The sequence below is a fragment of the Electrona antarctica genome (genome assembly GCF_951216825.1).
Source record: "Electrona antarctica genome assembly, chromosome: 12".
Taxonomy (NCBI): domain Eukaryota; kingdom Metazoa; phylum Chordata; class Actinopteri; order Myctophiformes; family Myctophidae; genus Electrona; species Electrona antarctica.
Window position 1 is genome coordinate 44,337,764 of NC_136793.1, and position 15,010 is coordinate 44,352,773.

Sequence of the window (15,010 nt, forward strand, 5' to 3'; positions counted from 1 at the left end):
CTGCTATATTGGCTGTTCTCCACTTGGGGAAAACAAACCCAAACTTCTAGAAGCTCTTTCACACCCCACCCTGTTCTTCTACCGGGCTCTTTCACACCCCACCCTGTTCTTCTACCGGGCTCTGACGGAAGGATGCTGGAAGTGGGATCGAAAAGGGCTCCAGGATGGCTGACGCTCTTCCTCTTGTCCAACTTGTGCATGTTTTTAAGCCTCCTGGGGGAAACAGAGGCCAAGAGACCCACCAAGATACCCCGCTGCCCCAGTACCTGCTCCTGCACCAAAGACAGTGCCTTCTGCGTGGACACCAGGGCTATACCAAAGTCCTTCCCCCCTGGAATCATCTCTCTGTGAGTAAATTCATGTTTGTCATTCCCCAAGATATGAAGGAAAGTCCAATCCATCCATCTATTTCTGATTTATGAAGGGTCAGCAGATGAGTGATCTGTGTGCGTGGTCTGGGTGCTCTTATTGTGTGAGTTAATGCAATACTTACATCACCTCACAAAATAATGTATATTATTGTAATATCTATAATATTATTATAACATCTGGGATTTTAAGATTTGCACACTGCTGTTTGATCTGATGTATCCTGGCAGAGAAAGGTGTACAGTGCAAGAGAGAATTACGTAACCACAATGCACTGCTACAATATTGGTTACTGTAGAACAAATGCAATTGATGTTACCCAGGGTGAATGTTTGTTATGGGACAGGCTCTGCCTATGCAGCACTTCCATGCCTTTTAACGGATGACAAAATGGGCACTTTGATGTCTCCAACCCAGCACTCTCTTCTCATTCCTGGACGAGAGTCAAGAAATCCTGGCAGAGAGGAGCACACGCACACCGTTATGAAAGTACAGCAATGAAACCCTGTGGACTGAACTCGAGGGAGTAAAACTAACAATAGATTTCATATCTCACAGCTGAGGACCTACTTGTCCTCTGAGAGATTTAATCTTAAGGAGAGTAGATTGTCTGTAAGTGGAGCACCTGTAATGAAATAAAAAGCTGAGCACTGAACGGGACGCAGTTACAATTTTTTGAGAGTGTTGTAAAGGACGTGCTTTCATTTGCTATTGACCTAATTGATAATGGGATGAATGGGATTTAACATTGGTGTGCCTGTAGGGAAGGGAAGGGAACGCAAAAGCACAGGCAGGTGGATGTGTCCTCATTTTCATAACAGAAGATGTGAATAAGGAAGTTGTGTGCTGGTTTAAAAAAAGATTTAGGAGTGGCCCTAATTGAGTCATTGTCAAAATATTTCCAAACAAATTATTCTGCTCTGACAATCCCATTCAAACATTGTTCATGTTTTATCAAACTTTTTAGTTTATGGTGCAACCATGAACCACTGATGACTTCAGCTCTCTGAACTTTGTAACAGTAACAGCCAGTGTTGCCTGCATCTAATTATAATAAAATCACCTGTGTATTTCAGGACGATGGTGAATGCTGCTTTCACAGCCATTCCAGAAGGAGCATTCTCTCATCTACACATGCTACAGTTCCTGTGAGTTTTCTGGCCTCCATAGATATACATTTATTGATAGTTGTCATAGCAGTACCACAGTTATCAAAGCACAGATCACTAATCATCAACTTTTTAATCTTGTTACACTTGCCATTTAAAAAAAAGACTCTTATCATCATACATCATCATACATCACATTCCGTGCTCAGCCAATCAAATCATTTCCGTGGTACACACAGACACACAAAGCTGGGCATAGGAGGGGCTAGCGCCAATCAAACATTATAAGGCAGATGTTTTAGATGTTTTTAGTTGGATATTGTGGCACATGTGTGATGCATTGAGGTTGATAATACTGATAAATCACAGAACTGACATTCAGATGATCATGTCCATTTAGTCAAAAATGGCAATAGGCCTACGTCACTCAAGAGTGAAATAAAGACTAAATACCATAAACAAGAAACATGTGCAGAATACAAAAGAAAACTAGAAATGCACTCTGTCGAGCTGCCAACTTGCGCTTTGCACACAAGTTGGTCATGAATGGCCCACTTGTGCGCGAGCAGAGCGCGCAACTTACCTCTGACTCCTGTCAACCAGAGCAATATAGTAAGGTAGTGGCAACACTAGCGTTGACTCCCATAGTAACAATGGAATGCGGAAGTGCTCATTCTATCTCAATGAGATAGTACCAGCCATAGGGGCAAGCGTTTCCGGGAATCTGTCCGTCGCGGCAACCTGCCGCGGGGGTGGAGCTTCTTTTCCATCCACCAGCTGTCTAAAAACCCGGAAAAGAAGCTGGGAGACAGCCGAAAACGTCCGCGGCTTTCGGCTCAGGTGTGGAAACCCTGTATGTCGGTGTTGTTGCTCGGCCAATCAGGGATTGTGTATTTTTGGTGGCGTCGCTCGGCCAATCAGGGATTGTGTATTCTTGGTGGCGTCGATTGGCCGAGGTAGTCACCGACATACGCAGCCGAAAACAGTACTTGCGCTCCGCTCGCGCAAGTAACAAGTAATAATGATAATAATAATAATCTATTGTCTAATTCATGAAACCTGTCTGTCTATCTGTATGTCGGCCTTAAACTTGTGTGTGCAGTGCCAACACACCAAATTTATGTGGGTTTGGGAGGGCGAGTGTGGACTTAACTGATTGGCCGAACTTTGCATAACGTTTTTTGAACCGCTTCGCCTGTGTGAGAAAATATGAGATACATGTTCAACGACTATATCAGGTGAAGGAGTATTCCCGACTTGCATTGTTCCCGACTTGCGTGATGCTCGAGTACGTCGCCTAATAATAATAATACAATTTACAATTTAGGCATTTAGCAGACGCTCTTAATCCAGAGCGACATACATTAAGCAATAACAAAAAGCATGGCATACATCACATAAAAAGTAGTTATCATGAAACATGCGTATTAAGCTAAGAACGCAACAGTGGAGTATCTATGTAAACTATACATACTATACTATATTATATATTATACATGTGTACTATAAAGTGCTATGACTACATAAAATGCAATTCTAGTGCTGTCTACGTAACATGCTATAAGACTGTTTAAAATACTATCTAAGTCTACATAAAGTGCTATATTTAAAATACTATCTAAGTCTACATAAAGTGCTATCTAAGGGGCTAGTGCTACGGGCCATGGTGGAGTCTGAATAATAATAATAATAATAATAATAATAATAATAATAATAATAATGATGATGATTACATAATATCCATGAGAAATTACATTTATTTCTGTTTTTACAGAGAAGCTATGGGAAAAGTGGTCCACACAATGGATACTTAGCATGGGGCGTATAATGCGTATAATACATAAATAAATACATAAATACATAAATACATAAATACATAAATACATAAATACATAAATACATAAATAAATAAACAAATAAATAAATAAATAAGGAAATTAAGAAAACCTTATATTTTGAAAACAAAGCAATACTGCCTCATCAAAGTTGGTGGTGTAACTTTATTTAATGTCAATTACTTGCATGAGAGGTGGAGAGGTGGTGGAGTTAGTTGCTTTAGCAGACAGTTTGAGGGTCCAATGGAGTTAAGAGGTTTTGTAAAGTGTTTTTACTACTTTCTATTGGTTCAATATTTTCAAAACAACACACAGAGGTAAAGGGTGTTCAATAGCACAGATATATGCAAAAAAAAATCAAAAAATGGAGTTAGGTGGTTCTAACTCCCGACAGCAACAATATGCAGTAGTAGACAGTAGACACTGAACTGCACTGTTTTACAATGTATAATGCATTTGTGTAAGTACAGGCAAAGTTTTAGAACTCAGAGACAGAACATACAGAACATGATTAGTTTCAACACACTACAGTATACTCATACTGTAGGTCTGTCTTCCTCAGGCTGTGGCAGTTGTGAACATTTGTGGTTAAAACATTGCTTGGGCCATTTATGAGATGTATCACACTTTGTAAAACTGTTTATTTGTGTTCAAAGTACTGTTTTAATCAGGCACTCTGCTTCTCCTCCTTTGCTTGTAGAATATATTACAATACATGCATATGTCTTGTTTTGCAGAAACAATGACAGGACTGCAGCCACTAGAAATGAATGGTTATTGAAAACAGTGGTGACATAGCAGTAATAAGAGTAGTGCCTCTGTATCAGTGTCATTACCAATGACTGACTCCCTTCACTTCTGTTGTCAAACACAAAGACTTTATTGTCTACTCAGATGCAATAGAGAGAGAGCGAGAGAAAGAGAGAGAGTGTGTGTGTGTGTGTGTGTGTGTGTGTGTGTGTGTGTGTGTGTGTGTGTGTGTGCGTGTGCGTGCGTGCATGCGTGCGTGTGTGTGCTACTGCATGCGCACGTGTGTGCTTGTGCCAATGTTTAGTGTCTTCTGAATCACACTCACCTTATGTATGACCTTATCTGTACTATATGACCTTGTATGTGCGTTTTCTTTACTAATATGTTGTTTATTTTGTAGACTTTGATTTGATTATTATTCCTTCATTTTTTGCAGTTTGCTGAACTCCAATACATTCAATGAGATATCTGATGATGCCTTTGCTGGTCTGTCTCAACTGCAATATCTGTAAGTGTCGCACTTCATGTAAACAACTAATGCACCACATTTTGAACAGAAATAAACTGGTGACCATTCCACACAAATATAGGAATTTGGAGTGCAAATCTGTAACATACTGCTTTTAGTACTGCAAGATTACAGCAGTGGGGTCTTAAGTCTGGGAAACATGGCCTGCAAATGTAATATTTAATCCTCCAACTATAGAAACACTTATGGCCTTGTGTTGTCTGGTAGAGCTGAATATGCCACTTTTTGAATTGATGGTCTTTAGAAAATGTGAGTTTGCTGATGGCCTTGCATTTGCAGTTTTCCAAAAAGGCCATGCATTAAGCTCCATCAAGTGATTGTGGTGCTCTGGCTTCAGCCCAGCTCCAAGCCATTTGCATTGCCAGCATGTACCTTGGCAACCCACTGTGATGGCTAATAAAGTAATATCTCTATATCGCAGATTCTGCTGGCTGAGAGCGGGCTGTGTGCATGTCCTCTATAGCCACAGACAACACAAAGACAGAGTAAGATCAAATAATGCTGACAAAATAGAGCCCTTTTTTCATTCACCCGTGTATCCCTGTAATGAGTAAGGTATTGGCAGACTAAATTAACTGCTTTTGGCTTACAAAACCAATTGTTTGACATGTTAACAGTTAAAACAACTGTTACATAGATTTCTTTTTCCAATCAATGGGATGAAACAAAAACATGACCAAAGAAAATGTGTGTGCAAACATCACCACAATGTTTACTTTTTTGCCCACATTTGATTGCTGACCATAAAGTAATGTTTTCCCGTAAGGTCACCATGTTTATTGAAGAACAAGACCACTCCCCCTCCAGTTGTGAAATTCTGTACAAACTTTGCATGATTGATGATTGCCATCAATGTGTGAAATATGAATAATTAATTCTCTGAAAATGACATCTACCTCCCAGGTTCATAGAGAACAATGACATCCAGGCTTTGTCAAAATATACCTTCAGGGGACTTAAATCTCTGACCCATCTGTGAGTACATTATTACTTTTATTTTCATAAAATGTATTGTCTGATTATATCATTGTTGTTTTTGTGTTGTTAAGTTGAGGTGCAATGCCCTCTGTCAGTTGTACGGACAGAAAATGGGAAGACAGAGGTCTGCATGAAACACTGATGACATGCTCTCTACAACAATACAATACATATTCATGAATCCTTTCACTGGAATGTTACAGCTCTCTGTCAAATAACAACCTTCAGACACTCCCAAGAGATCTCTTCAAACATCTTGACATCCTGACAGATTTGTAAGTTCTGTATACAAATGGACCAAGTACTTTAAATTGAGTCCCATACCACACTTTAACAATACAACTTTGTTTAATTCATTGTCCAACATTTGTTAAGAACAATAATTGTTGTTTGTCACATGTAACTCAGAGACCTGCGGGGCAACTCTCTCCGTTGTGACTGTAAAATCAAGTGGCTGGTGGACTGGATGGAGAAGACCAACACCTCTGTGCCAGCCATCTACTGTGCCAGCCCGTTTGAATTCCAAGGTCGCCGGATCCATGAGCTCACCCCACGTGATTTCAACTGCAACAGTGCAGGTTTGTCCATACACATTTTTAAATTGATGCTGAACATAATGTCAGAACATACCACTTTTAGGCTGATGACCAAATGTGCCTCTCTCTTCTAGATTTTGCTGTTTATGAAACCTTCCCTTTCCGCTCTGTGTCTGTGGAGTCCTATGAATTCAATGGAGACCAATTTGTAGCCTTCGCGCAGCCTGAGTCAGGGTTCTGCACAACGTATACATGGGATCATGTGGAGATGGTTTTCAGGATGTTCCATAATATAACCTGTAAGTAGGCTTTGACTGGCCCTGTGTGAAATTGTTTGTACCACAAAATTCTCAATGATATGTGTTCCTATGTGTGTCTCTCAGCTCGCTCTGCAGTGTACTGCAAACCTGTTGTAATAAACAACACTCTTTACATGGTTGTGGCTCAACTTTTTGGAGGATCACACATCTACAAGTAAGACATCTATGAAACTATTTTGTCCTTAGTAGTATATACTAAACAGACATTTAACATGAATTCATTATGTTATTACAGGTGGGAAGAGGACCCACAGCGCTTCGTAAAGATCCAAGACATTGATACCACTCGGGTGCGGAAGCCCAACTTTGTAGAAACCTTCCAGCTGGATGGGGAGTGGTACTTTGCGGTAGCAGACAGTTCCAAGGCAGGCTCCACTAGCATTTATCGGTGGAACAGCAATGGCTTCTACTCTCACCAATCCCTCCATCCCTGGCATCGGGACACCCACGTGGAGTTCCTTGATGCTGGCTCTAGGCAGCACCTAATACTGTCTAGTGCCTCCCAGCCCCCGGTGGTTTACCAGTGGAACCGAAGTCAGAGGCAGTTTCTGTTTCACTCCCTGATCACAGAAGTAGCAGATGTGCAGATGGTCAAGCACTTCTGGGTAAGAAAGGTTCTTTACCTCTGCCTCACACGTTTCATCGGCGACTCCAAGATACTTCGCTGGGAGGGACAGCGCTTCACGGAGATCCAGACCCTACCATCACGTGGCGCGATGGCCGTGTATCCCTTTACAGTGGGCCTCCGCCAGTACCTACTCCTAGGGAGTGATTTCTCCTTCTCCAGAGTTTATCTATGGGATGACCTCACTCAGCGCTTCCAGCCCTTCCAAGAGCTTAACATGAGAGCACCCAGGGGCTTCAGTTTAGTGTCTGTAGATAACAAGGACATTCTGCTGGCTGCCAGCTACAAAGGCAACACGCTGGCCTACCAGCACCTGGTGGTAGATCTTAGTGCTAAGTAGACCTCTTGAAGGTAAGGTGTTGCTGCAAGCATTTATCAAAATGTGCCATATGTGGAAAAGACTGCAACTTGTCTAAGCCATGAGAGTCTGCTATTTTACCAGATGTTTAAGTGAGGCTAACTAATTATTATTACATGGTTCCTTCTCTGATGATGGTTCTATTCTTAAGCAATACTCATTTAAGTTAACTCATTTGAATACAGCATCAGTATATCAGCATCATGCCACTGTGCAATATGTCACTGCTTTCATAAGCTGGAAACTGGAAACTGTCATGCTGTATGTTTCTTACATGAGGAATGGTGTGCATGTGCATCTACTGAACTGTTCACATTGAATGGTATTTCATATGTAGCCTAATTGAATCAAACTATGCAGGTTTCGTATGGGTCACTGTAGCCGTCTGCAGACTCTGCATGCCACTTCACAACTGGCATTTGATAGAGCACTAAACTCATTAAGCCAGTGGTTTTCAACCAGTGGTCCGTGGACCACCAGTGGTCCTCGAGGGGGTTCCAGGTGGTCCCCAGCTAATAGATGGAGAGTTGGTAACCCATATATATCTTTAACTCTTGAAAGTGTAAAATGAAACCAAATACGCTCTCACGAGTTGACTTGTTAAAACTATTGTTATTTGCATTATGTAATGTAGTTTACACCATTAGATAATGTAAAATAATTTTGATCGTTTGGCTGTTATCTCCTACCTAAAGCATGGAATTGTGGACAAAATCATATCCAACAACAACAAAATATTCTTTAGTTTTGGGTCTGAGAGGCTAAATGTCATCAAATGGTGGTTCGTGGCTCAAATGCTGAATACATAATGCTAATGGAACTTGATATGAAAAGGGTTGAAAACCACTGCATTAAGCAATATATTTTTTTGTAGTCTACATTTCCATCATGAGGCATAAGCTTTTGTGATCACATGTAATGAATGTGCATGTAATCTTATCGCCTATGTTCGGAAGAGCTGATTTAAAAACTGTGGATCAGTCTGTAGCCATGCATGACTCTGTAACCAAAGTAACTCATATTTATTGAATATTACAATACAACTGTGTTCAACAGGGAATTTAAACCACATCATTCTGAATTTAACTTTCTGTAAAATGTGTAATGATGTCCTGTTGCCTGTATGTATGTAATGCTATAGGTAATACTGCAACTTGCCAGTAGATGTCTGCTGATGCACTTCCAATTTGGTAGAATATGTAGGCCTACCAGGCTATATTCACATGGATAGTAATTTGTATTAAATAATAGCAGCATATGCGTATAATACAAATTAAATCATCCACTCCCCTGACTTTTGAGTTTGCTAATTTGCCAATGTATTTGTGAATAAGCCAATAAATGACACGCATGTTTGCTTGGATGCGCAGAAACTGCGCAGCTTTGATGTCCGTCGTCCAAAGCCAAGGAGGTGCGCATGTTCTGCGAATTCTTACTGCCTGGGAGGGTGGACACAACGTCTTTTTACACATTACGAAATAAGCTCCGCGTATTCGTGCCGTTCTGTGCTTTAGCTCAATCGTACCATATGTTTTTGCGATGCTTATTGATGAGCTAATGTGTTTATGTTAGCGATCCTGATTTCCATGAATCATGGTGAGGTTCACCGTGTAGATGGTAATCTATCTTTACAATAAAGAGACATCTGATGATCTGATTCTGACCTTATCAGAGCCCACAGTGAACTGTGCCCCGGTAGCTATTTTGCCGTTAGAGTTCCATGTACACTGACATGGTGCATGTTGGAAGGGGTTGGAAGTAACTAGGGCTGTCTGTTTACAAGCCGTCTGCCAGCCAGTTTACATACATTTAGAGTGGAAAATGTCTAATGTCACGGAAATGGCATTGCCACCTGAGTGGGAAGACGACGAACGAATGAATTTCTTGTTTTCCGACTTCAAAGAAAACCGAGATGTGAACACAACAGACTGGGACAGTAAAATGGACTTCTGGTCGTCCCTCGCCATACAGAGCTGCAGGAGTCGAGGAACCGTGTGTGTCAATCTGCAAGAATTGAACAAGATCTTCAGGAGGAAGGGGACTCTGCCTTTGGGCTTGCCTACGGTCATTCAGTCCATGGCCAGGTATACAAAATAATAATTTACAGTAGGCGTAGCATATATAGCAACAATAGCTATAGCAACAATACAATAAATACCGTGAATATAGAAAATAAACGAAATATTCGACAAATCCATACAGGACCAAAATGGAAACAAGCCGTAGTGTTTCCTCCTTGAGTTCAATCCTTTAATAGCATTGTATTTGTGTTAAACTGTAGGCCTACTTTTTGTGTTTTTGTGCAAACTGTTAATAAAGTATAAATTTCAATCAAATCAATCCAATCCAATGGTATGAAATGCCAGTATACTTATGTATGTAGATGTAGTGTTGTCCTTCGCTTCACTTTAGCAGACACAACAAACACACTAGCAACACACTACAATACACAAGGGCAACATAGCAGTGCTTCCACCTTCTTTTTCAGAATCTGTGCATACAGATTACATTTTATTCCTTGTTTCACCTTTTCCAGGGCTGGGAAGGTTCAACGAGAATCTGAGTTTGCTGCAAATGTGGACTCAGGCTGGCTGTCATGGGGTGTTGGCCTGTTACTGGTGAAACCTTTTAAATGGACCTTCTCCACCCTTCTGGGAAGCAGTCGTGTACCTTTGGAAGAGTCGTTTGTTGTCATAGAACTAGTAAAGGTACGTATGTAGAATATAGTAGTGGTTCCTTTTACAAATTGGTTTTCCGCAGCATTAGGCCACGGACGCCCAAGTGTGTACAAATGGACTCTCCCTGACACATTTGTACACTCTGTCTGTATTGCCTGTATGGGTCAATTTGGTTCCTAACTATCATTTCGCTAGGGCACCCTGGAACCCCCTTAAGGACCCCACTTTGAAAACCACTTAGTTGAGTAGATTATAAGTAAAGTTTTTTGGAAACTTTGTCCGATAGGTGTAAAATGTACATTCTTCAGAATCTTCACTTTTGTCTTGCAGGAGAAAGCAGCAGAATTGCTGGCTGCATACAAGAGCAGTGCATTTGCCAGCCGTTCTCTCCTGTCCTTTCAAGAACTTTGTGCACTATCCTCCCATGTTTGCACTGATGAAAGTACCCTCTGTATGGCTGTGCTCCAGCTGCAGAGGGAAAAGCAAGTGATAGTTTCATTGCATGAAGGCGAGAAGGTAAAGCGTAGCCTGAAAACACCTTGTGAGGTGCACATATACTGTAGTATCTTAAAGACAAATGGTGATGGGAGAGTTTACTCAGTGACAGATTTAGTTATACTTTGTGTCTTGTGACACTTGTAATCTGATTTCCATCTATTGTGTTTTTCTGCGTTCACCCATAACAGATTGTCAAGTTTTGTCGTCCTGGGCAAGATCGTGTATCTCCGGTCAGTGACGTAGATATAGGCATCTATCAGCTGCAGTGCAGTGAGAAACTTCTTGGAGAGAGAGTGGATGCACTGGGTGTTGAGTCTGAAAAGTATGACCATAAAGACCTAAACTCGCGCATAAACATTTTACTCTTTTACTTTTACTCTTTTACTCAGGCAAAGACATTTTTGATTGGCATGATTACATACAAAGTCAATACAAAGATTCAAATTGATGCGATGCTACATAGCTACATGGCTCGGATGAACGGGGCTTAATTTCACCCCACACCACAAGCTGTATGTTATTACATTAGTATTCAGTACTGTTTCCAAAATATTTTTTACAGAGATTGACAGCATTCACATCATTTGTGTGAATAGGCAGAAATGAACACATCTGTCTCTGTGACCCAAATCCTGTCATTTTAATGTCTTTGCCTGCAATTTCCTCGTGTGAAGGCACCTTGAGTTTAGAATTAAAGGTCTATTTGGTTACATTTGTAGATTCCGTACACTTTCAGAGTTGACAATTATTCTACGCTCAATTATTTATTTGTCAGCCCTACTGGGCCATAACTGTAAAGGCTCATTCATAGTCTGGATTTTCGGTGGTGAGGTGGCCACCTCTCCGGTGGTGAGCTGACCACCGGAGCTGAAATAACGTTGAGCGGTGGTGAGTAAAAACAGAGAGAAGGGCTGGGGCGGTGGCGGTGGTTTGCTCTTCACCGCGGCTCGTGACGTCATGTTGTAGTTCGGTGGTCAACTCGCCACCGAAAATCCAGGCTATGAATAACGCTTTAGACTTGATTTTGGTAGCATCACCAATGAAACTATTGACTGATATTCAGGTCAAGGTCAGGGTTTGAGTGTGATTTCTGCTGATGCTGGATTGTATTATCTGTGTTGCAGGTGCAGAGAAGAAGCAAGGGCACTGCTTCGGGAAGGGAAGAAATCGCAGGTTTCCCACTATTGTCCCATCGCTATACCCATTGTTTATATTGTTGTAACCTTTAATTCCATTTTCCCTGGTCATACCCATGGTGTATTCCACAGGCTCTGAGGTGTTTGAGAGGCCAGAAATTGGTTGAAAAGAGAGCGGACAAATTGTTTTCCCAGCTGGAGAATATTAAAGGAATCCTCGACAGAATAGCCCAGTCACAGACTGATAAACTGGTAACAGTGATTCATATTCAGTGATAATGTTGGTAAAATGCTGTGACATAAATGCAAAACATAATGTATGTCTTAGTCATGTTCATTACATGCTGCCTGATTTACAAGCAGTTGTTAGGGCTGTGCTGTTATACTAAATGTAATGGTCAGTTTGGTCTTAATTGACTGAGTCATTTCCTTAATGACTCATTCATTAACTAATCTATTAGTCAATGACTAATAATTGACTATGTTTTGTTTTTGAAGACAGGACAGCCCTAGCTTTTGTTGAGATAACCTGTCCGTGCTGAATGGACAGACTTAAAGGGATAGTTCTGTATACATTACTGTACATACTGTACATTTTTCTGTATTCTCTCATTTACTGCATTACTGTATTGCACTTCTGGCTAGACGCCACTCTTCATTTCATTGTCAAAGTATTTGTATACTATGTGCAGTGACAATACATTTAATCTAATCTAATCTAAATAGTTCACCCCCAAAATTACTTTTTTCCCCCCTCCTATCGATTTCTCACCCCATGGAGGCTTGAATTCATGGATATTTTGTAGTTTTTGTCTCATTCCTAAGCCAATAATTTGAGAAGCAGCAGTTCCGGTAGGAGACACATAAAGGAGACTCTTTGCTGCAGATGCTAGGATTATTGTTTACCTGGTATCCCAGTTTACTCTGTTTACCTGTTTATTGACTATAGCTCTTGCTTACTCTGCCTATTCTGTTTTGTCACTTGTAAATCTCTAGATAAGTGTCTGCTAAATGCCTACATTTTAATTGTAAATTGCTTTTGTAGGTTTTACAAGCGTACCAGGCTGGAGTAGCTGCCCTGCGCCTCTCTCTTAAAGATGTGTCAGTGGAGCGCGCTGAGAGCCTTGTGGATCAAATTCAGGAGGTCGGACTCGTTAAGGAACAAGTTATATCATAACATTTTGCTGTTTGTTTTCATGTTCACACCACTAAAATGTATTTTCTATTCCCTTTGATATAAGCAGTTATGTGATACTCAGGATGAAGTGAACCAGATTATAGCTGGTGGCGGGTCCAGCTCAGGTGTGCTGTCTTTTTTTGTATTTCTGTTTTTGAAATGTTAACTTTAAATTATACACAATCAAGTAACTGTTTCAGTTTGATTTTAAGTATGTAAATCTGTTGTGGATACAGAGGACACAGAGGAGTTGGAAGAAGAGCTTAAATCTTTGTTGGAAGACTCGAAGTCAGATGGCATCTCAGGTTTACCTGAAGTCCCAACCAACCCTCTATCGCCAGATGGCATCTCCGGTTTACCTGAAGTCCCAACCAACCCTCTATCGCCTGCCAGGGAGCCTCAGCCAAGTCTCCCTGGCAGCAATCTGCTGAATTCTTTGCCAACTGTACCTCAAAGCTGCTTCAATATTACTGATGAGGAACTGGAGAAAGAATTGAATCGCCTAACCCTTGCAGACTCAGGTTAGCTTGCTGCTCCGTTCTCTAAAAAGAATCTACCCGTTAAGGTCATTACACAAATACACACCAGGGGCGACATGAAAAAAAAAGGTGGAGGACAGGAGGAGACAGGAAGTTCTACAAGATGTTTTTTTTTTTTTTGTCAACGTAGCTTTGTTGTGGTTTCAGTCTTATGTTGATGAGAAAGTATGCAGATGGAACAATGGAAATGAGAGTCTAAACAGATAATTATACATGATGAGTGTTTAATGAAGGGCATGGCATGATTTAAAGGAATGGAGTGTCACAATAGTTTGACGCAAAGGTGCCTAACCCTGATCGGAGGTGATGAGGAGGTCTGATGGTGAGGCTTGATGTGGATCAAGGGTCTCCATGAATTTTGCTTGTTGAGTCTTCTTATAATTTAGTTGTTATTGTTATTATTGGACACTGAAACACTTACTTTCAACTGATGAAAATTTAATTTACTTGTCCAGTTCCGCCCTCCTTTGCCTTGATTGATTGAAGTATTTATTGACAGTTTGCAGAATTACAGTACATTTCAAGTACAACTCAATACAAAAACTGTTAACTGAGTGGACGACACCATGAAGCATTACACTTTGGTGGTCCTTCTCAACAGATGACATGCCATGTTTCTATCTTTTCCACTGTGGTCACATACCTGTATTGATAATGTACAGTAGGCTATACTGTAACACCCAACTGTGAAATTAATGTTCCTTGCTATATGTCATAATCTATTTTGCTCTCTCTCTCTGTCTCACACACTAGGTTTTCAACATAAGGAAATGTCTTCACCAGCAAAGAGGTTAGAACCTGCGCAATGATGGCGAAAACAAAGAAATACCAGTTTCAACTCCTAGTCCTCAGATTGGTTTGAACAGGCTCTGAATTAGCATTTTAACAACAAATCTGTCTTAAAGGCCAGAATCCTTAAGCGTAAATCCTAAAAAGTAAAATAGCAGTTACAGGGTACTGGAGAGAGAGAAAGTTTGGGCATGGCACTTTCCTTCATCACAAATTAAAACTATTTTGCCGTGGTGGCATGCCAACAAGTATGTGTTTTTCTCATCTTGAAAGTTGTTTTCGCTCTAAAGTTATGTGGAGGTCAACGGCAATGTTTTTAACCCTGTTGGTGTGCCATCCCAGTTAAGAATTGTAATATTTTCAAATGATTTTAAACAGCTTGCCTTTTCTATGGTGTGTTAAATGTATGTATAGTGTGATGTTTGTAAATGTCCAGCATGGACAATGCTGTGTTTTAAGTGGCCTTTTGAACTTAAATATACAATACGATAATAAATAATCATGCCAAAATTCTATTACATACAACTGCAAATAGGCCTACTGCAATGCCTGCAAGTGTTGAGTAGTAAGACCACTGTAAGTGAGTTTTACCAAATATATGTTTCAGAAAATAAAGTTTATTTTAAATATGGGTTGATTGTTTCTTTTATGTAATTTTGTGCACAATGAATGTGTAATACTGTATTATGTTAACCTTTATTACTGTTCAAGATGTATGACTTAAATAGAAAATCATACTTTTTATGTAACTGTTTCCAATGTAATTGAGAAATTAAAAAAGAAC

At 40.4% G+C, this 15,010-nt stretch overlaps 2 protein-coding genes across 2 annotated transcripts; both read left to right on the forward strand.

The window, feature by feature from the left end:
• Positions 1 to 132: 132 nt before the first annotated feature.
• On the forward strand, positions 133 to 7,391 carry lgi3 (leucine-rich repeat LGI family, member 3; the record flags this gene model as incomplete). Its single annotated transcript, XM_079516355.1, has 9 exons — positions 133 to 347; positions 1,446 to 1,517; positions 4,500 to 4,571; positions 5,496 to 5,567; positions 5,774 to 5,845; positions 5,979 to 6,148; positions 6,241 to 6,405; positions 6,490 to 6,580; positions 6,662 to 7,391. The coding sequence occupies 9 exons, from the start codon at positions 133 to 135 to the stop codon at positions 7,389 to 7,391; spliced, it is 1,659 nt and encodes a 552-aa protein (XP_079372481.1).
• Positions 7,392 to 8,883: 1,492 nt separating this feature from the next.
• chmp7 (charged multivesicular body protein 7) lies at positions 8,884 to 14,858 on the forward strand. The gene is made up of 10 exons (XM_079515802.1): positions 8,884 to 9,493; positions 9,946 to 10,117; positions 10,418 to 10,603; positions 10,774 to 10,907; positions 11,710 to 11,758; positions 11,854 to 11,973; positions 12,767 to 12,865; positions 12,966 to 13,023; positions 13,135 to 13,419; positions 14,191 to 14,858. Exons 1-10 carry the CDS (start codon positions 9,231 to 9,233, stop codon positions 14,244 to 14,246), a joined length of 1,422 nt encoding a protein of 473 aa, XP_079371928.1. The 5' UTR covers positions 8,884 to 9,230; the 3' UTR covers positions 14,247 to 14,858.
• The last annotated feature ends 152 nt before the right edge of the window (positions 14,859 to 15,010 follow it).

Coding starts and splice junctions, on each gene's coding strand:
- chmp7 (XM_079515802.1), top strand. CDS start 9,231: ATGTCTAATGTCACGGAAATGGCATTGCCACCTGAGTGGGAAGACGAC. Junction 9,494..9,945: donor GTCATTCAGTCCATGGCCAG/GTATACAAAATA, acceptor CACCTTTTCCAG/GGCTGGGAAGGTTCAACGAG. Junction 10,908..11,709: donor CTGGGTGTTGAGTCTGAAAA/GTATGACCATAA, acceptor TCTGTGTTGCAG/GTGCAGAGAAGAAGCAAGGG.